This window comes from Amblyomma mixtum, chromosome 3 (genome assembly GCF_055824585.1).
Source record: "Amblyomma mixtum isolate Tamu chromosome 3, ASM5582458v1, whole genome shotgun sequence".
Classification (NCBI taxonomy): Eukaryota; Metazoa; Arthropoda; class Arachnida; order Ixodida; family Ixodidae; genus Amblyomma; species Amblyomma mixtum.
The window spans coordinates 77,086,840-77,113,870 of NC_143014.1; the positions used below are offsets into that span (position 1 = coordinate 77,086,840).

General features: G+C 43.1%; 1 protein-coding gene across 2 annotated transcripts; it reads right to left on the reverse strand.

Moving 5' to 3' along the window:
* Positions 1-1,236: 1,236 nt before the first annotated feature.
* Positions 1,237-26,103, reverse strand: LOC149350673 (mitochondrial inner membrane protein OXA1L-like). 2 transcript variants are annotated; one of them, XM_089579771.1, is made up of 9 exons: positions 25,922-26,103; positions 23,309-23,461; positions 20,765-20,987; positions 18,909-19,052; positions 15,154-15,239; positions 12,482-12,646; positions 8,378-8,482; positions 2,166-2,331; positions 1,237-1,588 (listed from the first exon to the last, which is right to left on the reverse strand). In XM_089579771.1, exons 1-9 carry the CDS (start codon positions 26,003-26,005, stop codon positions 1,422-1,424), a joined length of 1,293 nt encoding a protein of 430 aa, XP_089435897.1. In that variant the 5' UTR covers positions 26,006-26,103; the 3' UTR covers positions 1,237-1,421. The 2 variants fall into 2 exon arrangements, with proteins under 2 accessions (XP_089435897.1, XP_089435898.1); XM_089579772.1 differs by having other exon boundaries at positions 20,765-20,984; positions 25,922-26,102.
* Between the last annotated feature and the right edge of the window lie 928 nt (positions 26,104-27,031).

Sequence of the window (27,031 nt, forward strand, 5' to 3'; positions counted from 1 at the left end):
TGCAACATAACTATCTCCGGTTAATGCATAAAGGAAATGGATGCTACCACCCAAATGATTGATGCAAGACAAGATGTTGGCCACTGAGCCAGATAACACCTTTCTACATCACAGTTTTATTGCCTGCACCTATTTGTAGCATAAATGCAAATTACACTTTTTATTTCACAATTATGTGATTAGCATTGCTTTCTTTATGGAATGCAGAGGTGGGAATGGACTAGAGAATTTTGGAGCACGTCTCCCATGTTTTCCACTAAGAGACTGATGAGAAAAAAAAATGTTTTACTCAATTAAGTGTCCCTCATTGCTTTCGCTTGCCATCATGGAAAGCAAGTCTAGCCGGACTCCCCAGGTTTCAGCAACGTGCATCTATGTATGTGTGTGAACTGTATGAGTAGCAAGTGTAACTGGCTCAGTGTGTCAGCGGACACCTCAACCGTGCTGCAAGTAGGAGGTGGCATCTACCTAAAAATTGAGGCAGTTATATGCCTGTTCTTTCCTGAAAACCAGCGGAAGATTTAGACTCTGTTGATTATGAGGTAAGGAAAGGCACATAACTGGCTCCCTGGGTCAGTGAACACCTCAATTGCACTTTGAGGTACGTGGTGGTGGAGCCCACCTGCAAAAAACCGTGCTTTTGTACAGTATTTCATGCTTAGCAATGTTAAACCACCAATCATTTTTGTCATACATGAAGTGAATAAATGCTACCTGGCGTTAGCTGCTCTTGTTGGTTGGTTGTCACGACTTTATTTAAGCACAGCATTGGTGCCATTTCACTGAAAAACTTCACAGTGCAGTATTATGGAGCAGATTTAGAGAAACGGTGCAGTTACGCACTACAACTGCTACAGCATTCAGACTATTGAAGGGCATGCCAGCCTTTCATAGCAGTGTATACAGCAGCCACACAGAATTAATCCAACCGATGTGTTCTGTGTGCATTCTTTGCATTGCTTTTAACTTCAAAATTCCATCTGCAGTTGTCTTTTCACAGCTGATTTTTTTCTTGCACCCTGAACAGTCATGAGAAAAGCTGACTCACTCCACATGGCTGGCTGGAAAATCCACTAAATTTTTTTTTCCTCCTCTAATGGCGTTCCAGTCCCTTTGTGACATGCTGAGGAAAGTGTCGCATATTAACAGAGCAGCCAGAAGTGATAGCATGAAGTGGGCCTACACTAATAAATAAAAGAGGAAATTGGTTGACAGATAATTTTTCACAGACTAATATGTATTTTGACAGCCTCCTTTATAGCACTATTTCAGTACAGTTCAGCAGTTCATCAAACCACTAATTCACTCAATGTAAAAGAAAGTGCCAGAACAGCTTTCTGGGTCCATGTTTCAAATTATTTACAAGCAGCTATCGCAAAATGCTTCTGCAAGGCTAACAATTCCTGTAGTTTTCACTACACCTAACCGTTGACCTTCTGGCTTGAACCAGCTCCTCTAGCAAAAGCCTGCTTGGTAGGATCATAGGTGTACGTCTTGACCACAGGACCTATGCCAGCTTTCTTGAATCGTATCTCGTCTGCTCTAGACCTTTCTTCCAGTTCACGAGCAATGCGAGTGTTTGTGAAGCCTGCAAAAGAGAGACAAAAAAGAAAAAGGAGAGTTAGGCGCTAACTCAGAGAGTTACTGGCTTCAACATAAACTAAGTTTGCCAATCTGTATTGCCACACCTCTTTTAGTTAAGAAATTACTGAAACAATTAATGAGTACTTGACTTTTGTTACTCGCTCAATAACATATAACACTCAAAAATTACTTTTAAATTGTGCCACCAAAAGAAAAACACTCAGAACTGCTTATCTTAAGTGCAATGGTTCTATTTATAACTTCTCATTTGCTCAGTTCGAGTATATAGACATGTCTGCACTAATGCTCACACTCCTACGACTATAAGCCATGCTTCATTCTTTTTTAAAATTTTATATATACTGCATAAACAATGACTAGAGCATTGAAAATGGCATTTAGTTTAGAACTTTTTACACTTGCGGTACATTTACAAATAAAGCACTAATGAAACTGCCTATTCTTGCATGCTTAGCGAACATGACAGGCAGTATTTTTAAGCAGCTTCACTTGCAAGATAAGAACAAGAAACATAAAAATCAAGTACCAACAAGAAAGCAACTCGGCTCAAGTTTGCTTACTCTCTTTGACGCCTTCCACGAATCCCTTCTTTGACAGGGCTAATTCACTCTTTTGATGCTTCACCAGTACTGGCATGTTCAAACGCTTTCGTACTGCTTCTATGCGCAGCACACCCACTTGAACCAAGGTGAACAAGTTGCTTGTGACCCAATAGCACAGAAGAGCCTGCACATAGATGAGGATTCCATTACTACAGTTCACACAAACACACAAAAAAATGAAACTACCAAACAATAAAGATGTAAGGAAAATAGCAGGCATGTGTGCAAAGTCTGAAACCACACAAACCAAAGTGCTGCTCAAGAATTCCATATCTTTGGGATGTTAAACCCCAATAAACCAAACCAAACCAAGAATTCCATATACTTGTGACTCACGTTTAAAGAATGATGTTAATGGTTACTGAAACAAAATGGTGGAACCCTTTAAGAAAAAATCATGGTGCCAAAACATAAAAAGGTGGCCCGTGCTTTTTGGGAACATGTGGGTTGCACGATATGTCATGGGCGCCATGATGGAGTCCAAGGCATAGCTTCCACAGTGCACACCCGGGCAGGAGGCAATAAGCGGATAAAAAAAAAACATAGTGGTTTCCGCTGTGCTTCTCATATGAAACATGAAAGCCGCTTTGACGTCAGTGCAACTCATGCATTTCATACAAACGGAGATATGAGGAATATTAAATTTGCTGAGGTGCCTCGAATCATATTGGTTTAAAATTAAATTAATTGTATAAGCAGTTCTGAGGGACTGTATTTAAGACATTCTCCTGCAAAAATGAAAAATAAGTGAAGTGACAGTGAAGTTAAACGCATCCCGAACAATGCAGCCAGATCGCTTGAACGCAACCTCGGCCCTCACCCTTTGTGTGCCTAGCCTGATCTGGCGCTATAAACGACTCTAAACGACAATATTTTAGCTGCAGTCTCCAAACCTCTATAGTGGTCCTTAAATGATGTGCATGAACTCTGGTAAGGCTGCCCTTTAAAGCTTTCTCTGTGTGGAAATATTTCTAAACAAATGCCAAAGTACAAAGGTACTTTGTACTGAATGGTACTGAATCGTGGAAGATAACAGTGCAAATAGACAGGCTTCAATCTGCAAGGGACAGAAAATACAAAGAGGCATTCCTAATCCACAAATTTAAAACCTCACAATCAGCAGGGATCAACATATCCAGAGGAACTTTAGAATCTCTCAGGTACATTCTGGCACTGGCATAATTCTTAAACAGTTCTTGCACATGGTCAGAGCATTCACCAGTGCTTCATAACCGTGCTTTAGCGTTTCTTTCACCCTACTCTCTGCCCCGACCCGTCCTCCCCCCTCTCCCCCAATTACTTTTTTTTTTGCCCGGCCTTTTTTTCCCCTCTCTGTTCAATTTATCCTTAGCTTATGCCGTGCATCTCTTGCTATCACTTCTCAGGAGCACTTGGCCTCCGCATCCTCCCCCTGGTCCTTTCATGCTTTCTCTGAACTTCCTAACACCCTTCCCACTTCACACTCTCCTCCCCATCACCGGGCCTTCCTCCTCGGATGGATGACCCCATTTGAACCCCGCCAATGATGAACACTTTGCCCAGACAAAGACCAGTCCTCTTGTCAAAACGCTGGCAAGCACCCTGAGGCTTTCCCCTCTCTTGTTCACTTTGTGAGAGTCAAGAACCGTCTGCCCAACCCCTCCCTACCAAGAAGTGCTAACAAATGAAAGCTGAGGCAAAGGAAGGACACCACAAGCGCTGTTGCATCTTCGTCTGTTTGCCGTGTTATTTTCCATGATGCATTACCGACTAGCTCAACTATCCGTTTTACTTAACTCTTTCCTTAGGCGCCTATTCAAATCATTCAATTTGAACAATGACGCAAAATTCTGAGCAATCCGGGCCGCTTCTGGACAAGTAACGCCATTCAGCGTGTAGTAAAAGGACTGCACTTCAGTTCCAGAATTGGTTTTTTCATCAGACGCATGCGGGAGTATTTTTAAACTTCGCAAGAAACCTGTCAACACAGAGTGATTGTCCAAGCATGGCAACAAAGGTAGCATCCTCTTCACGCACAGAGCCTGCTCAGCTGTGACGGTGTTCTTGCGATTTTGAGGCATTGACACTTGACTCCATTTGTCTAATTTTAGTTTGGACTGAGATGATTGCTCCTCCCAGCCCAGACTATCAACAGGTGCCCATCTTTATGTAACTTTTGTTTCTGCCATTGCTGAGGAGATTCGCTACTTTATGGGCCTCTTTGAAGCTACCGTGCATGTTCTGGATGATTCCATGCCATCAGCAGTGTAGCGAATAAAGTTATCTCCAAGGCGGCCTGGGGTACACCTTGGCACTGTACTGTGGAACAGCCCAAAGCACTGAGCGAGAGCAACTTAGTTTTAATTTTGTTGGCCGGAAAACTAACGATGATGAAGAGTTCTGTAACTTCGAACACTCATTTTTGCATAGTAATGCACAAAACAGATATTCTATGGTTCTCTTCTCCTATTTACTCAATGGATATGTTCAATATTTTTCTGACCTTTTGTGTGAGTCTCTCAAATTTTGCCAAAGATTCTTTTATTCTGTAAGCAACATATACTGTTTCTTTTTATTTGTGTCACTGAAAACAGAATTCTATTAGTACACTATGATTTGCTGCAATAAGAAAAAACTTTAAATTAATAAGTGAAAAAAAAAAATTCATGCACATCACCCCGAAACTGCCCATTTTCCTCCGGTAAAGAAAGAGTCAAGGTACTGAATTCTGGTATGGCTCACAGCAAACGCTTTTCCAGGTACAAGCTCCTTTTCGCACTGCCATGATAAGCCTCTCCCAGTGCTGCACTGACATCTTTAAAAAAAAAAGTTTGCTCCAGTCACATGAACTGCCACCCTCTGGTGCGATAACTGATCACATGTGATCACATGCTTTATTTCCCCTCTTTTAGGTGTGTGGCTTGCAGTGCTTGTACTACCACATCACAAGGGTAAGGCTCAGTACCAGTGTGTGCGTGCCGTCTGCCATAGTAGAAAGCGTGAATAACTGCCGGCTTTTTATGCAACATGCATATTACACGTGGCTGCCGTTACATTGATGCTTGAACACACAGGCTCCAAAACACTGTGGTTGCTTTATTCTGGTTGTGCAATATGTAAAGGCTCTGAAAATGTGATGTAATGAAGAAAGCGATATAGATAGATCATCTGAATACCCTAAACAGCTATTCTGTGTGGGAAACATTTAAGACTTTTGAGCAAGCATCGATCCGCCTTTTTTGAGCGAAGATACGGAGTCACCACGTGAGAGCCACTAGGAAACAAACTAGACAGCGGCCTAGCAGATGATGCTCAAAGTGCACCCTACCATATAACTGGTCAGAAGAAAAAGAGTGGTGCAAAGTGCAGTGGAAGATGACCATAGGTCACCTGACTAACGAATGGCGTTTTGTACAAGTACACGATGAAACAATAGCTCAAAAAAGAAAGATAAAAGAATCAAGAGAAAAGTACAGATCGCAGGGCTGGAGCGAGCAGTGTTATAAACAATCGACATGCCGAGTGAGAGTTAGGGACAAGAGTCTCCCCGAGTTGCAATGGCGCTGCAGAAAGACACATCGAACTACTGTGCTAGTTATAGAAACACGCCCACACTATGGAGACATGATGCTGATGCATGGACACCGGAATCATTGACAGTCAGGATGTCAGCATACTTCCCAACGCCAACGCCAGCACGACCGGCGTTTTGAGTGTCATTGCACTGCGACAGGAGTTCAGGCCAGCATTCCAAAAAAGAAAAAGAAATGGTCTAAAGCAAGCGTCGATGTTTCGTGTTCACATTTTGAAACTTACCAGCAGTAAACAATTCCCCAACCCTTAAACTTTAATTGAAGGCGCCTCAATTCTGAGGCAAATATAAGCCTAATCTGTGGAGTTCTTGCATGCGCTGATTGTGGAGAGCTTATTCAACAATTTTACACACTGGAAATGGTGCACTGGTCAACACCGATCTAAAAACAACAACAGTTTACATCACTGTTGTGCACGTTACAGCAGAACCCCGCTGTTGCGTTTTTCACAGGACAGTGAGGAAAAAGCATACCAGCCGGGAAATGTAATAACTGGAAAGCATGCACAGAAAAAGGGTTGCCTGCTGTTTTTTTTGTTTTTGTTTTACTTTTACAAAGGGGAACATACTCCTCTGGATTTGCAGGGCTTTGCAGCTCTTGTGAACGGTTGCATGTAAATGAACAGTTGCACTATCGTGCTGTCATCCTCAATGCCTCAATGCTACTTTCTTGAGGAGAGTGTGTGCTCTCAAGGTAGATATTTATTCATGGAGTATTGCCTTTAAACATTTTTTCAGCTAATGGATGATCTGTTTGTGAAGCAGGTTGAAGAAAAAAAAAAAGCTAGAAGCAACACGTGCGGAAGCCGGAGCAGCTGTGTCAACGCGGCTGTGGGCGGAGCGCAGTGAGAGGCGATGGCTATTGGTCGGAGTGACCTACAAGGTGTAGCCTCGTTCCATACACTCATTTCCCAGCAGCGTCTGCTACTCAGTCGCCGCTGCTTACTTGGCGTTACTTTGCTGAACAATGGATGCGCATGAGAGCTTTTCTTGACGTTCAGCTCTTCGCGAAGCCTTCGGCATCCCTCCTATGTTGGCCCCTGTTCAGTGCACGTGAAGACGGCAGCACCCACGCTGTTTTGGTTGCTTCCTATGTATTTCCTATGGGAGTTCCACATAGCAACGCCATTCAGATCGTTTTATTTGCGCGCCGCTATGGTTGTGGATAGCAGGGCAAATGCCTTGAACAGCATGTGAAGACCTTTCAAATATGTTCTGCACATTCAAAATGCACAGACACGCAACCTTTCTTTCAGTCCAGCCAGACCACTGTGCTAAGTGTGCAATGGGCAGGGGTCCTTAACTAAAAAAAAAAGCCACAGAAATTGTAAAAGTAGCCAAAAAGTGGCCAACCAGCAGTCAAGACATCAAATATATCCAAAAATAGCGTCAAGGCGCCACAAAAAGCATCATCAGAAGCAGGAACGTCGCGAGAAATTTACTATAGGTAATTCTTGTAGGACACAGGGTAACAGCGGTTGCGTGTATCTTGGAAGTAAGAACATCACTAATCAAATGAAAAAATACATTAAGATCACGGGACAGAAGCACGGAAATGCACAAAGCATTCCTGAAAAGATATGAAAGGAAAAGTTACCAAAACAGTTTGTTCTGTCCTCACCAGAGGAGAAAGACTCAGTGTTCCTGAACCACAGCCATAACAATTTTTATTCCTATATGTATATAGCAAGTGTGGGTTGTTTTTTTTTTCTTTGCATGAAATTTTTCAGTGCTCTATAAACAAGGGCATGATTTGATACCTATTATTCTTCTGCTGTTTTTATCTTGTCTTTTTTTGTTTATTTTTATTACAAAGACAGGCTGTTCAATGTGCAGTTCATATTATTCAAGGCATACAAAGCACAGCCTGGGTCCAAGTTTTTCAGGCTGCATGGATTATTTTTCAGCCCTATACTGGGGCACTTATGGCTACTCTTCATCTCTTCATCTCTGTGAGATAAGGAGAGCCTTCGTCTTCACCTTTAGAAAATTTTCGGTTTTTAAGGTGCCAGTGCCCCACTAAACAGCTGAAAAAGAAACCATGCGGCTCAAAAATTTTAACCACGGCTGTAGTTCCCAGCATCACATAACTGGGCTGTTGGGCAACAGATGTGAAAGAAGGATTTTGGAAAGGGGTAAAAGTATCGTATGTGCAGGTCAAGGTTCTGAAGCTGCCCTTGGGCAATAAGAGACATCACAATGAACAGCTCTAGAGTAATTAGACCCCTTGGGGTTTAATGTACACACAGCGTATGGTTGTTTTGGTGTTTGCCCCCGTCAAAATGTGGCTGCTTTGGCCGGAATTTGATCCTGTGATCTTGTGCTAAGAAGCAGAATGCCTTAGCCACACCTTTGACAAAAAAAGAACACCTTGTCTTTAACAATCGGCTGACCAAATGACAAAGCAAGCTGATAATTCACGCAAAATACATACAATAAATGATGCTCAATGTGCCAGAAATAACACAAGGCGAACGAAACCAGCACACATTAAAGAGCTGAAAAACAATTAGGACATAAGTTTTACACATGCTTGCCAGTGGAAGAAGCATAAAAAGATACAGAACAATGCGAAAAGGCTTTCAGAGCATTAACATACCGATGGGAAGTTCATGGTGACTGGGAAGATGACCACTGGTAGGCACCGGAAGACATATTTTGTCCACTGGAGATTGTCATTTCTGACACCACTTTCAGCACCAAGCTGGAAGACAGTGACATGTTAATTCTAGAAGCACACTTCACACAGCAAAGTCAGTGGGTAAAAATATTTTCTATCGCAAAGCACAGCTCGGCTTAACCACATTATTTCCACAAAATATGCTCAACCGTTACCATTTATGTGGGACTTGATGTTCACAGTGCTAACACTTAACATGGCCTCTCATTGTCTTATAGGCACGTTACAACGTAGGCAGTTATACCAAGCATACACTTGAATCATGTGTATGTAGAACATATACATATACACAAGATATACAGAACAATTTGTTTTGTGAAATTACATTGTTGTGAAATCAGCAAAAGCAGCAATAGAAATTTTGCAGGTTCTTCTCTCCGTTAAGTCTGCCGGAAGGTGACATGCTTTCTTGATCAAGGCAACAGAATTTGTACACGAAATGTGCACCAGTAGCAACAAAACTTTGAGGAAAAATGAAATCTTCAGAGTAAGAAATAAGTCTGCGTACAAATTATTTACAGTATGGAACAGTATGAAAGAATGAACTGGCGACGGGTCGGTGGCACTCGACTGGAAAGGACTGCAACACTGGGCAGGACTGAAGGTGAAGGGCACCAATATATACCAGGACAACGAAAGACCCACATTTTAAGACCTAGCTTTTCTATTTTTTGGTTGAAAGCCACCTATCACTGGCTATGTGGTTGGGTTAAGCAGACACTCCTCTCACCCTGATATCTTGTATCAACAGCTTTCACCAGCCTGTGGCTTCTTGCCACAAAGTCAATAAACAAAAAATCAGATAAGAGTGGTAAAAAAGGTCTGTACCCACGAACGAAAAAAAAAATGTAATTTGTGCCCACTTCGATTTTGATAACATGGCTGCATCTTTTTACCCCAAGATGGGATCCGCAAATCCTTAGGCTTTAAGGCACAGGGAACAAAGTGATGTGCATACTTGCTAGCTTATACAGTAGAACCCCGCTAGAGTAAACTCGGTTATAGTAAATGAAGCTGTGGTCCCATTTCGCCTTCCACAGACGACTGTACATTTTTTTTTTCGGTTACAGTAAACATGTTTTCTGAAGAAACAGCTATAGTAAAGAGCGTAGAAACCCGCTGTTACTAAAGTAGAAACCCACTGTTATGTTCCTGGGTGCTGCGTTTTCCTGGCTGCTATGTTCTCATAGGCAAGTCCCATACTTGCTCCTATAGAAACCCACGCAATACAGGCTCAGCTGTCCCATTATAACTGCGGCAACACTTCTGCATGCTACATCATGAATGTCCCCTTGCGACAGTGCTTTACCACATGCCGGCAATTTGGCACCCTATGTTTAGTGTGCGAAACGGCTACGGTAGATCAGCCAAAGCACGACTTGGACGCCACCAGGGTCGGTGGCTTCCGGCGCGCTGCACCTACGCCTACACTGTCAAGCATACTTATGGGTGCCGTGGAACTTGTTGTGCCTGCTGGTGCAGTTCCAATGCTGGCATGGCATGAGCGCGAATGCCCAAAGATGCGAAAACGAAACTATTCCACGGCAAACACGACGCGGGCAGTGCTGTACGAGATATGGTTTGTGCAGGTTGGCTCCGAGCCATGTTTCTGTCACCCGCGTTTGCCTTGTCGCCTGTGGCTTTAAGAGGTAAATTCTAGGTTCCAGCAGACGTGGGTTGTGTGAGATTAAAGCGGCTTCTGTGAAAATAGAGAAGCACGCACGCGTGCCGAAACTTCGCACTCTTAACGTGGCCTTCTTTTTCGCTGCTGCCTCCATTCCACCAACAGCTGGTCGAGCAGAGGGAGAGCCATCCCAGAGCGTCTAGAACATTCTGTACATGAGAACGGTCAGAGCCGCAAAGCCCTGCAAATCGACAGAAGCATGCTACCCTTCCCAGAAGTTAAAAATGGCAGACAACGATGTGCACTTTATTGCACACATGCTTCCCAGCTACCTTTCCCAGCTGCCGCGTTTTTTTTCCCCCGTGGTCCCGTTAAAAACCTGACACCGGGGTTCTACAGTATTTGGAATTTTGAGCCACTAATAGCCCAGATGGACTTAGTATTTCCCCTTAGTGTTTGTTTCACTTCTGCAGGGCACTGAGAGGGAATCAAAACACTTAGCGCCATGATGGCTCAGTGCTTATGGTGCTCAGCTGCTTACCCGAAATACATGGGTTTGATCCCGGCCGTGGCGGTCATATTTCGATGGAGGCGAAATACTAGAGGCCCGTTTACTGTGTGATGTCAGCGCACGTTAAAGAACCCCAGGTGGTAGAAATTGCCCAGAACCCTCCATTGCAGCATCCCTCATAGCCTAGTCCCTTTGGGATGTTAAACACCATAAAACCAAACCAAACCAAATGAAAACACGTAATGTTGTAAAAAATTCAAGGTGTTCAGCTGTATTAAGACTCCAGTGTAACAACGTCACGTGAAAAATTTCAGGGGGGCGCTTTGTTGACCTAAAGTGCAGTGAGGCGAAAGCCTTAAGCACGGTGTTGCTGCTTGTGTCACTGATGTGTGGTTAAGATGTGTTGTGTCCCCTTATTGCTTTTGTGTGTGTGCGCCCCCGCATCCTCCTCCTAACGACCACTCGCATCCTCCGCCTAACGACCACTTGCCCCTCGTCGCACGCTGTCGCCAGATGCCCCCCCCATGGTGCGCCCCCGCATCCTCCTCCTGTTTTGGGAAGCCACTCCCTCCCGTGGACGCTTCTCCGCTCCCTCCTTTCTTCGGGCGGCCAGTTCGGCTCCTGCCTCGGTCGACGCTGGTCGCACCCTCATCGGCTTTAAATAAACGAAGTCTTAAAGTACCGTGTGCGTCTTTCGCTGCATTCAACACAGCGACCGGACACGACAAGATGTTAAGCTTCGCCTCTAAGAGTGGAACGCGACAGCATCTTGTAACGCTGCCAGGGAGTCTACAGAACGCCATCGCCCGTTCGGCTCTATGCCTTGCTGGTTGGTAAATTGGTTTTTGAGGAAAGGAAATGTATCTGTCTCGCATACCTTGGTGGACACCTGAACCTCGCCGTAAGGGAAAGGAGGAAGATGGGAGTGAACGAAGACACCGTATTCACTAGACGCGCCTTTGGTCATTCCAAACCATCGAGCTGGCATGCGGAGTGGTTAGCTTGCTCGTCTCGCACTCCGGAGACCCTGGTTCGATTCCCCAACTCGATCAATTTCCTACTCGGTTTTATTTGTTTATTTATTTATTTATTCATTTATTTTACTTGGAGCATCACTATACCATCCCTTTAATTGGTTGCATGGTTACTAGCCAAAGTACAATTGGCCCCGTTTGAAATTCGCACACTGTGACATCACGACCATTTCGACCAGTTGAAAAGCGTGACATTTCTGTCGAAAACTTCTGCTTACAATGATGAGGCATTAAAGGCTTCTGCCTTAATATCAGCAATCAAACAACTGATGCACAGCTGGCCACAAATTAAGCACAATATGGTGAGCGATACCATGAATTGAAAAGTTGCCTGGCATGTCATCACAGAGCCCAGTATGTACAGTTCAACCAAGACACAGAAAAACTCACAAATGTTAGCAGTTTTTCGTTACATGGAAGTTTTTCTAACATATAGTGTTTGCATTAGAACTCAAAAGAAATTGCAGAACTTAAGCCAAAATGAGAAATCAGTGGGTGAACTCATCTAACAAATGTTTACAGTAAAGCCTCACTAACTCGAAAATGTAAATGTGGAGAAACATTTCGAAATTAACAGTTTCAAGATAAATGAAGTACTAAATTTTCCAGTGACTGTGCGCTGTAAAAATTGAAGACATTATCAAGCTTTATTCTGCAACGCAAACTTCGCTATGCAAAAGGAATCCTGTCTGGAAAAAAGGAATTCAATTGACTAAGAAGGGTGCACGACTGAGGGGGGGAGACGCAATTGAGCTTATGGCACAACAGAGCTTTAGCTTTCGCAAATTATAGTTTTTGCCTGGCTAAATATTTGCAGCATTGGTTTGCCATGGAACACGACAGCAAAAGCTTACCTCAAGAGTACAGAATAGCGAGACACTGGTGATCAGTGGCAATATGTAGTATGGATCTGCTACAGTAAGGTCAGTGAACCAGAGCATGCCACCAGTCTTGAAACTTTCCATGGGCAAGTTGGCCATCCCCCTCAAAGCAAAAAAGAAGCTGATAAATACGGGAGCCTGTAAAAGATAACAGGAAGATGAAGCTTCGCAGCCCACATACACTACAGAATGTCAAAGAGATTACTACATGCATAGTCATACTGCTTGGTAATTCACAATGTGTGCTAAACGTAATTGCTGCACTGTAGTGCCATGGGTGCCTTCATCTTCACTCCATACTGCAACCTATCCATACTGATAAATCATTCAAAACTGCAAACAATATTTGCAATTAAAGAATGCACTACTTTACTCTTTTTTAGACACACATTGTTTTTTTTTTCTTTATATAATAGTCTAGAAATTCACTTTTTTTTCCCTCCCCTCTTTGCTTCTAGCATTAGCTTCACTCCTCCTCACCCACCTGTGTGGTGTGAAGAAACCATGCACTCCTTTGGAGGATGCCAGATACAGCTCTGGCTGCAATCAATAACAATTTCACTTTCTCAGTGTTTTTCTTGTCAAATTAGACAAATCACACTTGTACGCACTTGCCTTTACAGAATTCAGCAGTCAACACAATTATTTAATGTCACTTCTTTAAAGGGGAATGCAGGGCACAAGTCAATTTTTACCAAAGAACACCTTTTCACACTAATGATGCAATTAATCCCCAACCATTCAAGAACCTGTTCATGAAGCTTCATTCTGGTCTGTAGAGAAGAAAATTAGGAGGAGGTTGAGTTCACTGAAGCACTGGTAGCATGCCCTGCTGCATGCGCTTCAAAGAACTTCTAGCAAACACAATTCAAAACGGGCTCACATGAATAGATTGGACAGTGGTTACCTTCACTGAAAGCATAACTTTCACACTTTCTAAAGCATAAGAGCACTACTGCACGGAATACACTTCAGAACAGTTTACAATGGTCAATAAGAAAATCGTACACAGCATGACAGGTAATTAATCAATTACAGTCGAGCCCACTTATAACAAACCTGACAGCCACACAGATTGCGTTCGTTGTAACAGAAGTTTGTAGTGAGTGGACTTCTCATTTTACAGCTAAGTATGCAAAATCAAACAAATGTGGCGTTTATTTCTTAAAAAAACGTTTGTTACACACACAAGCAGATTTATAACGGCCTTTTTTCAAGCTCTCCAGTGGGGTCCAGCACTCCTTGCCGAGACCATTGCTGCCGACTTTAGAAATGCGATATATTTCAAATCGTTATTAGACCTTTCACGGCAGCTGCTGGTAGGTCGGCATCCCCTTTTTCTGTCGTCGACAAGGTACAGTGGTGAAGCTAGGAAGCGCACGTGCTCTCAGAACGTAGTCTACTGGCTGTGCACAGCCTGCAGCGCAGAAGGAAGCCCCGTGAGTGGCTTGGCCAGCAATGCATCCCACATTACTGGCATAAAATTTTCACATATCGATGCCACTGGTTGACAACTGACTGCGTGCAGTAGTTTATTTTTCAACGTTGGCGCTGTCCTTCGGCTACCATGTTTTGCTTCCACGTCAGACGCTTTGCTTAGACGGCAATGCACCAATTTTCCTTGTAGCCCGTCGGTGTGTGTCCGTACGTCTGTTAACTACAGTCTTCAGTCCGCCTATTTTTTTGTAGGGTATTTTTGAGGTCGCCATGTTTCTTTGTAAAAGGCAGGGAGGTCACGGAGCAGGGAGACACTTTCTGGTTTGCGCGCTGACGAGAAGCGCGCGTTTTTAGACCGTGAGGACAAATTTTCTCGACTCCTCGTTCGCTCTAACCAAGCCGTGCGGCCACCACTGGTTGTTCATTATATCCGAGATGCAGTGCAATTGCCCAATACAAACTTTGACTGCAGGACCACCGTCGTTCATAATGATCGAGCGTTTGTTATAACTTCGGCTGTTGTAAGCGGGCTCGGTTGTATTATTCACAATGTGCTTATCCAATTCTCTGCCTGGCCAGATAACCTAACCTCAAAAGTGGTGTGCTGTAGCTTCGTACCGTTTAAATAAATAAATAAATAAACAAAAACTGTGCACTAGAATGAAATGCACTGCACAATTTGGGCCTTCAATTTTTAAGTTTTAATACTCTCCTGATATGCAGCGGATGCAGCCTTAAGATAGCTTATTATGTGTTCATAACCTCTGAGGTTTGGAGTGAAGCACAGATGTCTCACACAACAGCAAAAATGTTGCAGGTAATGCGGATGAAAGTGGCATTTCTCTTGCTTTTTTTAGCAGTGCGGAACAGCTGCCAATGTCCGCTGTCACCATTTATGGCGTTTAACTACATACTGACAGCAGGGTTTGCAGACTGAAAATTGCCTCCATACTTCTGAAGTTTTCTAAAGTGCAGCAACAGCAGGAATATCCACTCTTGGCAATGAGTTTTCCATTGCACTTCAAAAGGAAGTGTAGCAACAGACTACATGGAAATGTCTTTTATAAGACAACCTTGCACATTTTTCAGGATTAAACAAAATAACTTCAAACTCTTAACATACTGCTCATACTCCACACACTTCAGCATTTGAGTAGACTTAGTAGAGGGTACCACACTACATAGGAATACAAAGCGATTATACATACCTGAGCCAATGGTATAATCATACTCTTCAAAGGGTTGATTTTCTTCTCTTTCATGAAAACCATCAGCTCATTAGCAATACGAGCAGCTAAAAATAAAGAAAAGCGAGCACTTGTCAGAAATTTTGAACTTGGACCATCACCAAATTCAAACCAGTCCAGTTTGGCAAGCAGCCAACAAGAAAAAGCTTGCAATGCAATGAAAACTGTCTGAAGAAAGAGTGAGAATTAAGCAAGTGCAAAGACAGTAAGATTCAGGAGCTCTCAAAGCCACAGCTGGTGGTCTGGTCTGCTATGACATTGTAATTTAAGCAGGTGAGTGACCTGGGAAAAATGGTTAAGAATGGCAGCTCTGATGTAACCTCCTCTTCCTGTCGCATGCCCCCAGATTCAGCCCACTCATGTTTGCATGTGTGATTGATCACTATAAACACATTACTAATCGACATGAATTTCTTGAAATTTTGAAGGCAGCAGCCAAGAAATCGTTTTGTCCAGGAACATATCAACTGGAAAAAAAAATATATGAACTGGAAAACAAAAAACAGGGTAACTTTATGGGACATTTTTACTGCCCACAATTTTGAGTGAATGAACCGGGATTGTATCAACAAGGTTCTACTGTTATACACACTTCTCTCTTCTTTTGCAAATGATAAAAGATGAATATGTAACTCCATAAGCAGCATGTTTACAATTCACAAGATTACTTAGCAAGTGCTTCAAAATACCACAACCACCTCCCCAAAATGCTTTTTAATTAACTCAGGTGACACAGTGTAGTACTCATTTCTCAGATTCGGTGCTTCTGCAGACAGTTCATTGTACTCTTTCCTAGTTTACACCTGAAGTTACAAAAAATCAGTCTTGTACATGTTACAAAATAAAACGTAACCGATTACAGTTACTTAACCTGAACCATAACTGATTTCAGCCCAGAAAAGTAACTATATAATTACAAAGAAGTAATCAATTACTATTGCACTGCTTTAATTCCAACTTTTATAGAATGACCCAAATACACACAGACTAGAATCAGCTGGTGCGGCTTGCTTGATCTATAAACTGTTGCAGTTCATTGGCTGCCAATTATCAACATCGTTTTTTTTTTTTTTTTGAAGCTTGCGTCTGTATTTTTTACATGTTTCCTTGTGAACACATCAGCAGCAACACTGAAGACTCTGTAGACGTACGCGGTGAAGGAAAGGGTGTTGCTATAGCGTATGAAGATCTTGTAAACCAACTCACAGTTAGGCAAAGCTCTGCGCTCAGCTGTCTCGTGCACTCTGAGGGGACAACTCACTGAACAAGCTCACTAAACATGACATTCCGCTCTGCCGTTGTTACAAAATGCGAACCATGGAGCACGGGCCTAGTCCAATGCAGGCAGTTCGGTCTTGCATGTCAGGACATCCCCGTGCATACAGGCTCCCTGCAGCTGGACCTCTGCCGCTCTGTCTCGAAGGAAACTTCTGCTTTAGCAGCAGTGTTTACCACTAAGTTCAGGTTCTCAAATTATGCCACTGGTTGCAACATGTTTTTAGAACAAAAATGTAACAGATTACTAGTAATCAATTGCTCAAAACAGTAACTAAACTACCAAAAATGATAACTCCTTACAAAAAGTAAACAAGGCATTATAAAAGTCAAAGAAAAATGGAACTAAACAGTACAAGTAACAGTACAAGTAACTTGTAACGAATTATATACAACTCTGCAAATAATGCCGTAAATTCAATAAGGGAGTGGAACAAGATGTGCAGGGCATAATGCTGAAATAATAGGAATATCCCCTACCTCAAAAGAAAAATTGTGTAACTAAAACTGGTTGTTACTCCATGGCAGTATACATACTCCCACAAGAGGCAAATAATCCTGTGCTACCAAAAAAAATAAAGGCCTTAACAGAAAAAATTGGAGCACTGCAAATATCATGGCTAATTTGTAACCCAAACGGCACTTTTCAAGAACTGCCTGTAACTATTGACATGATTCACAATCGATATTGCCATGTGCAGCTTAAGAGTTATGCTGTTTTGTGTCTCAGGGCACATAAGCAACTAATGCTATCATGAGCTAAACGCAGGATTAAAAGTGTGTTTTTTAAAACTACTAAAATGTTTTTGAATTTCACAAACACATGAGGGTTCAACATGTGCATTCTCTCCTATAGCAAGCTAGAGTGCAATGGGCTGTGTTCATCATAAAATTGTGCAAAATGCTTTTGGAGCGAAACACTCCACTTCTCGCATGCAAAGCTGAAGGTCAATTCAGGCCTGGATTTGACCTCTAACTGGAGGCTCGCCGGAGATGTGGCTGTGACATCATACCAAGTGACTTGTCGCGCAGCTGTTACCGCTCCATCTGGCACTGCGCCGACCGCCGCTCCGACTGCTCGCTCTCACCAGTTGTGTCACGTGACTAACCACGTGATTCATTCTTGCTGCATAAAGGCCAGCGCTCGCCGCCTAGACACCGCAGAGACATGGAACCAGAACCAGTCACCGAGATGAGCTGTTCGACTGAGCATTGGAGGCGCCGGACTGCTTCTAGCGATCCCTATGACAGAGTGTGTCACGAAGCTGCGTTACCTAGAGATAAGTCGCAAAAGCGGGCTCATCTAGTTGATGAAACCAATGAAGAATGGGACGTATGCATGTCTGGAGAAGCGGCGACATAGGCAACAAGCGCATCTCTCTCCGCGTTGACATCGGCTACTAGTTCAGTTGCCTTTTGCTCCGTATAACCTGGCTCAGACGAGTCGAGCCACACCATTTTGTGTTTCACCTCCATTGACACGCCGCCGCCGCAGTCGGGTTCGAACTCGCGTACTCCGGCTCTGTAGACAAGCGCCTTAATCACTGAGCCACTGAGGTTCTGCACAGAATGCCGGTGCACTCTGACGTGCTCAACGGAACGCTGGTTATGTTCGATGCAACGCCCGGTTGCCCACAGCCAAATCTCCCGGACGGGCTAGTAATAATAAAAAATTGAAACCATCGTTGTGTCTTATATCACTGGAGCTATCGCTTGACATTTGGTTCAGCAGCGTTGAACCCCTGTAAGTTTTTTCTTTAGTTTCTCAAGTTTTGTGCATGACAGTGGTTGGTTGTGAGCTCACCTCCACATGCTTCACATGTATGTTTATCTTGTTTCAAAAGTATGAAGTTGTGAGTGACATTCGTATAACCAATGCGAAAATGAAATAAAAGTACTACAGTGATGATGACTATGCAACTCCCAAAGCTGGACTCCAATTTCTTGATATGTTTAACTAGGCGCCATTTGTTCAATTTTGTTATCCCACAAAGCTTGCCGTTTAGCTCTAAATTTACGTGTTTCATTTTATCGTGTTAATGAAAGAGATCGAGCAGGAAGAAACAATGAACATAATTGAAATCCTCCTTCTTCCATTTCGTGCTACCAGGCTCAACGCCAATACATATCTATATAAATGCACTTGTATATTCTTGTACGATTTAAAGGCAAACATTTCATTAATCTAATTAGCACAAGCCCTCTGTATAATCTATCTATTGAAATAAAAATTTGTAGGTGCATACAGTGAGATGCCTACAAAAATAAGGCCCCTTAGGACCATGTTTACTCGTGCACAATTTTATCCCAAGAAGCAGTATCCAAGTAAACATGACAAAATTAAAGTTGGCAACATTGCTGGGAGGACAGGAGCAATGTTGACCTTGGCTACATAGGCCAACTACCCAAGCTGGCAGCTCTATTCTCTACAATGCATATACCTTCAAGTTGGTTGCCCGTATTTCTTGCTTCAGTCATTTTGGCTTGCAAGTGCTGCATCTGGGGAAGGTTGTTATTCATATGGATGGAATTTCTCTGCCCTTTGATAACCAAAGGTAGAAGACAAACTTTGACCACCACAGTACCTGTAAAGTGAATTGTGATAAACAAGCAATACAATATGCAGATATCAATCACATCAGATAACATTTCTATAGCTAACATATAGCAACACTGAAGACTTTGAGACATATGACATCCAAAGAAATACATTATGAATTTGCTTTGTAAATTTTAGCACTGCCGAGTGAAAGTGAAAAAGTGAAAGCCACTCTGAAAGAGTTCAGATTTTTGTGGCAAGGGTCAAATAGCCCCTATAACCGTAGCCACACAGGCACTTTCAGTCAAGATATGAGCCGATCAGGATTGAAATCAATGTACATCTAGCGTGGCTACACAGCCAGTTCAATCACAATTGAACCCAATCCTGCACTACCTCATGCTGGTTCCTGAAGCATGATCAAGCTTTCCAATCCCAGTGGTGGGCAGCTACCCTCGTGCTCAGGAAACAAATGCAAAGTAAAAATGAAATATACAGAAGGATAATTTTTATTTAAAAACTTTACACCTTTCTAAATTTTAAAGCTATGTTCAAATTTTAAAATACCTTTGGTTTTATTCAAGGCTGCATCATTTCCAAAATTGAGTTGCCACTGTCAACGCCACCTGCCTACCTGGGCAGTAGTAAATGAATGCAGCATCCATGTACACGGACCAGTGGCATGGTGCACGTTTGTGATGGAACATCTGTAGCTTCATCACAGCCGTGAAAGTTCTAATGCAATGGTGTTAAAGGTCCCGTTCAGTGGAAAACCCGGTGTCGGGGCTGTTGCGACTGGGATATCCCGATTGGTCGAGAGGGTAGTGATGTAGAAAAGCAGTTTCACTGATAAGAAAAAATGTGGTCAAGTGGAACCAAACCACTGTCCTTCAGGTCGGGAGCCAAGCATGCAACCTCTACCACTTAGGAACATTTGTTCAGCGGGATAAATGGAGGCCTTGTACAAGGACCTCACACTGCACAATAGGCAAACTGCATTACTGGAACACTTAGTGAATTAGGGTTGCTAATTAATATGGACAGTGATGTTTAATAAAGCAGTATGCGCTGGCAACAGGCGCGTAAATGTCCCTGAGAGGGTGCAACGGGGGACACCAAAGCGACCATATGGACCCTGTAATGCTATAGCGGTATGCTCTGAAGTTAAGCAGGTTAAGTGTCCCCAGTTTTGAACTGTCTTTTTGTTTACTTTTACTTGATTTCAAACCCATTTGTTTGCCGCCGTTTGTATGGCTACACGTAAATGTAGAGCGACCTGATATTTAACAGTCCTACTTGTCAATCATGAACATGTGGGAAAACATAGCAGCGCTGCACATCAACCACACTCAGAACTGCAACTGTGATTGGACGTGATCGTGTGACGGCGCTATATGAATGTAATAAATACTACGTCCAAATGCAATGTTGCTGTAAGTATGCAATGTTCTATAACTAGCCTCCAATTATGTGAATGAACGCAATTGGAAACAGGAAGTCTCATTACATCTATGTATATTATACCAGTGTTTCAGCTCCTGCCTGGCTACCTACTCCAAGCATATGACCAGACCAGAACCCCACTGCTGAGCAATGTAGTGCAATACATTCAGAGCTGCTCGGCACGAACAAATTATAGCTAAAAGGCCGCACAGCACTCCCTGATGGAGCACTGGCAGCAGAATTCCACCCTTCAACTTCCAAACGGAGCCATACCACTTGGACCTAGCAGGAATAGAGTGAGCAGCAGGTGCTTACTGACAGCTATGGTGGCCCACCACGGCAGCCCTGTGCTTGCGTGCAGGAAGTCAAGCAACTGCTGTACTACGCCTGATGGCGACCATCCTCCCAAACCCACTGACTGCAGTGTGGGCACAGTGTCATCTGCCAGGGACTGCACAAAACTCTCCACAGGCACTGCTGTCGGTGCTGGTGGGATGGCAGGGATGGCTGCTGCTGCACTTGTTGTCTGTTCCACCTGCTGGCAGCAGGCAGACAAAAAGAAGACACCACCAGGTCAACCCCACATTTGAGCAAACAGTACTTCTAAACAGGCCTCGTCCATCTGTTTACTCAAGAAAAATGCCCAAGGCTCCAGGCCACAGTATCTCATTAAAATAAATTATATTCCAATGAAATTATGCGACCACAAACCTGGCATGAGCATTTCATGGGGATAACAGAAATGAGCAAATAGAAACGGACATGCTTCTAAATGCAACTACAATGTTCGCCAACTAGCCATAACCACACAACATTCTGAATTTTATCAACACATGACCCCAGTAGAAATATTTCTTCTACAGATGAAGAAAACAAATAAATAAAAAATTATGAGAGGCCACCATGGTGTGCCAAGATTATTGTACAAGCATACAAAAGCAGTATGATTCAATTACAAGTTACAGATGGCAAGCACGTAAAGTTACAGGCATCATGGTGGAGATCATGCACAACTTGCAAGCCACAGAGCAGACGGTAGTAAGCAGATTACAGAAATGCACAGGTTCTTGCTATGCTCCCGGTTCACCCAAATGGTGGCTGCACTGACATTGGTGGAAGCCAACTATAACAATACTTAAATGCTCAACTTAGCAATAAGATTTTATACTGCTTGCCCATTAGCTTTAAGACAAACATGCCATCATTAAGGAAAATAACATCAGCCAAACGAAGATGCGCACAGGAAAATGGGAAGACGACAGGAAAAAGAGGCTGGCATGGGCGACTGGGATGGTGATTGTGTGATGGTCATATGACTGAGTGCCCTGTATATATTTGAGCCCCAATCTGGTAAATAAACATCTGGCCAGCCTCTTTTCCTGCCGTCTTCCCAGTTTCCTGTGTGCACCTTCTTCTGGGTGGTGTTACTTTCCTTAATGCAATGCACCAACTAGCCCAACAATGTGTTTTACTAGAATGCCATCATCCGAGTCAAGAAATTACTCAAAATGTACATAAACTCTTTGTATGCAGATGGAAAGAACATTTCAAAAGAATGTCCAATCTGCCACTGCATGTCACAAGGCCAGTACACCCACTATAATACCACAAACACCAAATGCCGAGTTCCTTAGAGGAGTGAAGGAACCTCATTTCTGCTTGCATGTTCTCTTCTTTGAGATGATGCATTAGACATTAGTATACAAGCATCATCTCATGGTATTCCCACAAGGATCACCTCACGGCATTCCCCTAGATAATTTATACCTGAATTTCTTCTTGATGCTGTTTCAGTTTTCAGCAGCAGAACAATGGCTGTTACTTTCATGTGAAAGGTGGGTTTAGGTCATGTGAGGCATGAAAAAAATTGCAATATAATCGCTGATACACAACCGACAGCCTGCTTCAAGGGCTGGAATGACGAGGAGCAATATATCAGCAAATATATTGCATTTTTTTTTCATGCCTAACGTGACCTAAAGCCACCTTTTACATCACAGCTATTGCTTGGTGGAAAGTGCACAAGTGAAGAAATTCAATCACAAGTTATTTAGTGGTCACAGACAAATACCACATGGTGATCCATGTATTCTAATGTCACATGCATCACTATAGAGGAAACATACAACTAAAATTAAGTGTCTATACTTCTTCAGACAATCCTCCACCATCTTTCGATTTTAATAAGGAGGATTGTTGAAGTAGTTGGCACATTATTAATAATAAACTGCAGCAGAGAAGAAAGAACGACAACGAAGGAACACACAGACAAGGACGATGCTGCAGTGACTGAATTTTATTTGAAATGCGAGCTTACTTATGCCCTAAATTCCTGCACTTCAATTCATTTTCCTACCTTTGTCTGCCTGCATCATAGTGCAGGAAATGTGTCAGCACACCATCTGTAGCCCTATCGAAGAAGGAATTTTTTGCGCAATGAAGCAGGCTGATAAAGATAAGGAAATGAACTGAAGAAAGTATGAGAATCTAGGGCATAAGTAAGCGGGCATTTCAAATAAAATTCAATTGTCAGCGCAGCATCGTTCTTGACTGCGTGTTCCTTCGTTGACCTTGTTTCTTCTCTGCTGCAGTTCTTTATTCACCCTTTGATTTGACACACAGGCAAATTATTAGTAAAGCACATAACTTTTCCTAGGTTACAAAATCAAGAATGATGTACTGTGACCATATATTCCACCACATTATAGATACTGTGGTGCAATGCAATCATTCAAAACTACTGCACACACAGGAAATGTTACCAACTGTGTGCAACAGAGTGACACCCACTGTTCAACCCCTTCCAGCCAACATATCCCGCTTTCCTAATGGTAGGACAAAAATGACAAGCACACACACCCCAACCGTTGCTGCTGCAGCATCTATCTTGCCAGCTTCTGATGATAACCATCGACTTCGAGACACTTGGCAAATGGGAACTGCATATTTTCTACTGTTCGGCTTCAACAATGGCACCCTTTGGCAACTTTTAGCTGAAAGCAATCTTGTAGGCTGGAAAAGAAGAGAGGAACAAAATAAACATGAAGAATAAGTTTTGTGCGTCTGAATGATTGGTTTCTGGCTTAGGGGAGTTTAAAGTTCTAAAAGCTACTCAGGCTACGAGGGACGCCGTAGTGAAAGGCTCCGGAAATTCCGACCACCTGGGGTTCTTTAACGTGCACTAACATCGCACAGCACACGGCCCTCTAAAATTTCACCTCCATCGAAATTCGACTGCCATGGCCAGGATTGAACCTGCGTCTTTAGGTTAACAGCCGAGCACCATAACCACTAAGCCATTGCGGCAGCACCAAAGTTTGACCCAAAAATCACACGGTACAGAAATAAGTGCACACCCATAATTTTTAATAAGGGTGTGGCTAGAGTTCCATCTAAGCATACCAAGAACCTCTCTGCTAAGTCCACATTAAACAGTAAACGTCCCTCAAGTCCCCAAACAACAATGAACCTAACCTGGCCACTTTTGATGAAACAAAACCATACAGTAACAAAATCTTGGTACCTTTTGTGATGCCAGGTATGGACAGAGCTCTAGCAGCAGTTACATCGTCCTGTCTGGAAGGAACTCTAGAAGCGCTTTTGGAGTGTGTCCAGACGGAACAGTCACTGCCACTAGAGTTCTGTGACAATGCACCTAACCTAACAGCTTGTGATGCAACGGGTTGACAACAAAACCACGCAATAAACCTTCGTACGTCTTGCGACAGTATGTACTGGCACTAGCCTGATTGAAGCCTGAAGGGACATATGTCATCAGGAGAAAGGGGTTCCAAAAAAAGACAGAGGCCTGGTATAGACGGAACTGTAGTCTATCAGCAGTTACATTGTTTCGTCCGAATGGAATGCTAAATGCACTGTTTCAATAAACACACAATCTATCACACAATTAAGAGCGAAATCTAATACCAATATAAAGTGATGCTAAATTATTGTTACCACTATAATCAACCAGATTAAATGCGGGTTTGAACCCAGCCACGGTGCTTGCATTTCGATGGAGGCGAAATGCTAGACACCAGTGCACTGTGCGATGTCAGTGCACGTTAAAGAACCCCAGGAGGTCGAAATTTCTGGAGCCCTTCACTCCCTCATAGCCTCAGTCACTTTGGGTCGTTGAACCCCCACAAACCATAGACCATAAATTTACCAGGGACAAAAACCATTCCCAGTGGTCTACAGTTGCTTCTGTATTGCACTAGCTGCAGTCACCTAATCCCATAAAATATCTCAACATCAGCGAAACCGATTCTCTGCAGCCCTCGACTACTGTAACTTTTCCCTGGTATCCACACACTGTCTGGACATGCGCACTGGTACACTCGTGCATTAATTTGCAATCCTGCGTTTTTAATTCTGTAACAAAAAGTATGCACAAAAACAACCCGACCCTTTAGTATTTGGGCTATATGCATTTAAATATGTAAATATACAAAACATTACACAAATTACAATATACAAACATTACATATACAAAATATACAAAACAGGAGAACAGTTTGGTTTGTTTTGTGGGGGTTTAACGTCCCAAAGCGACTCAGGCAGTGAGGGACACCGCAGTGAAGGGCTCCGGAAATTTCGACCACCTGGGGTTCTTTAACGTGCACTGACATCGCATAGAGGGTATGACACGATAGCATAGTGGGTTAGGCTTTCCATTTTTTGAGCAGTTTGACACCTACGAACGCATATTTAATTTTTTCAATTGTTTCATTTAATTAACTCAACAATTACTCACTCCAAATTTTCTTAATTAGCATCATCAAGCATTGGATTTTCATTCATTACAATGCTTTCATTAACTCGTCATCGTCTATCACACACCAATAAATTATTAATCACTAGAGCCATAAATTACCATGACACGATTTGTTTTACGCAGCCTCCGATTATTTCCGACACGCGGTGCTGACTACTACTACGCCGACGACTTTTCGACCGAACAAGCTGCATACGCTATCGCGTAAAAACGTAATAGGAATTAACATCTAAGGCGTAAGGCTGATTAACACACAGGAATGGCGAGCGAGAGCGCACTACGAGTGGGAAGAGTGCACGATCGAGCGGAACTGTCGACCTTTATATGGACGGTTGCTGCGATTCTCGACTGATGCTACCGATCTACTTTGCGCACAGTAAGCTCGGTGGTCAGCCAGAATTTGTGTTCTGGAATTTTAAAAGAATCCCTAAACCGACGTCCCATAAAACAAAACAAAACAAAACACGTGCATTCGAACTGCTTATCAATGTTTTGCCATAGCACGTTCAATGTTTTCACTGACATAAGCCTAGCCTATCGACCACATTAACGCACTTCAGGACCTTCACGAGCATGAAGCTTTCCACGCAAGCACACATGCTACAAAAGAAACCATTCACGGAAATTGTGACCATCACGCGTTGATGTGCAGACGACCGCTGCAGCAAGTCATAGGAGTCGCAGTTGAGACTAACCTGACGACGGAGAGAATTCCAGAGGCCTGATCGTTTGCTTAGCGTAATCTGAAAGCCACACTTCAAAGTACAGTTCGTATTCATGATTCTGCCTAATATGTTCGTCCTTAAACTTTAATACCAGCTACACACTTCCGATATTTCGGCTCTCCTCACCAGCTCACACTGTTCCGTGTTCGGTTTTGCAACCGTAGTTTCACACATTTACTAAGGTCGCGTAAGAGTACGGATTTAAGGCTTTTTGAATTTGAAACTGAGTTAAAAGGTGCTACGAAGTTTCAATATTAATCACATTTTTGTTGTGTAAAAAATTTTATTGCCTTTGACTGTTTCCATCATCCTCATCAGTCTAACAACGCTCACTGCAGGGCAAAGAGACAGTCTTCTTTTTTTTTTTTTATAACATATCTTGTCCTGTGCTAGCTGCGGCCACCCTATCCGCGCAAACTTCTCATCCGACCACTTTCTGCCACCCCTTGCTACGCTTACGCTTGCCTTCTCATAAGACCTTTTGCGGCTGGCCGGCGTTATTGCGACCGGGTGAGAATAACGGAAATCCAAGCCAAAGCGTTATTGCGACCCGGTGGAAATAACGAAAAGCCGGCCCAAAGCGTTATTTTCACCCATGGATTGCCTTGGCTTCGTTTATTGTTGGCGGACGGGATTTGAGCCGCCGTTTTTGCATCGTTTGCTTGTTTGATCCGCCTCTGTCAACGCGTGGACGTGTGATTTCGGGGTTGCGCTTGGATTTTAGGCGGTGTGGTAAAGTCATGCAGGCGTTTTGCATCATTCTCACCGTGTATATGTGACCTTGGCTTTTGCGTGGCTCGTTCTGATCGCTTGATTCGTTGTGAAAGGACTCTTGTGTGCTTGCGTTGTTTGGGTGCTCGCGCTTGTGCACACTGGCCTTGGAAGACGCTCCAGCTTTCTCCGGAAAATCTTGGTATAATTAATCGACATAAATACGCTTTCATTTCGCGTAATTTATGGGTTGTGCGAGTAGGCATATGTGCGCTCATTCGTTTTGAGCATTCAACCTGATTTGCGCAGAATGTATGCAAGTTAATAATGTGAATTCATTACAACGTGGGACCAGGGTCAAAAATACGA

Excerpts from the sequence above, each read along its gene's own strand:
- LOC149350673 (XM_089579771.1), bottom strand. The coding sequence starts at position 26,005 with ATGAATACGAACTGTACTTTGAAGTGTGGCTTTCAGATTACGCTAAGC. Across the intron at positions 2,332-8,377 it reads TCACCATGAACTTCCCATCG|GCTCTTCTGTGCTATTGGGT; the intron begins GTATGTTAATGC and ends ATCTATGTGCAG. Across the intron at positions 1,589-2,165 it reads CGTGGAAGGCGTCAAAGAGA|GCTTCACAAACACTCGCATT; the intron begins GTAAGCAAACTT and ends TCTCTTTTGCAG.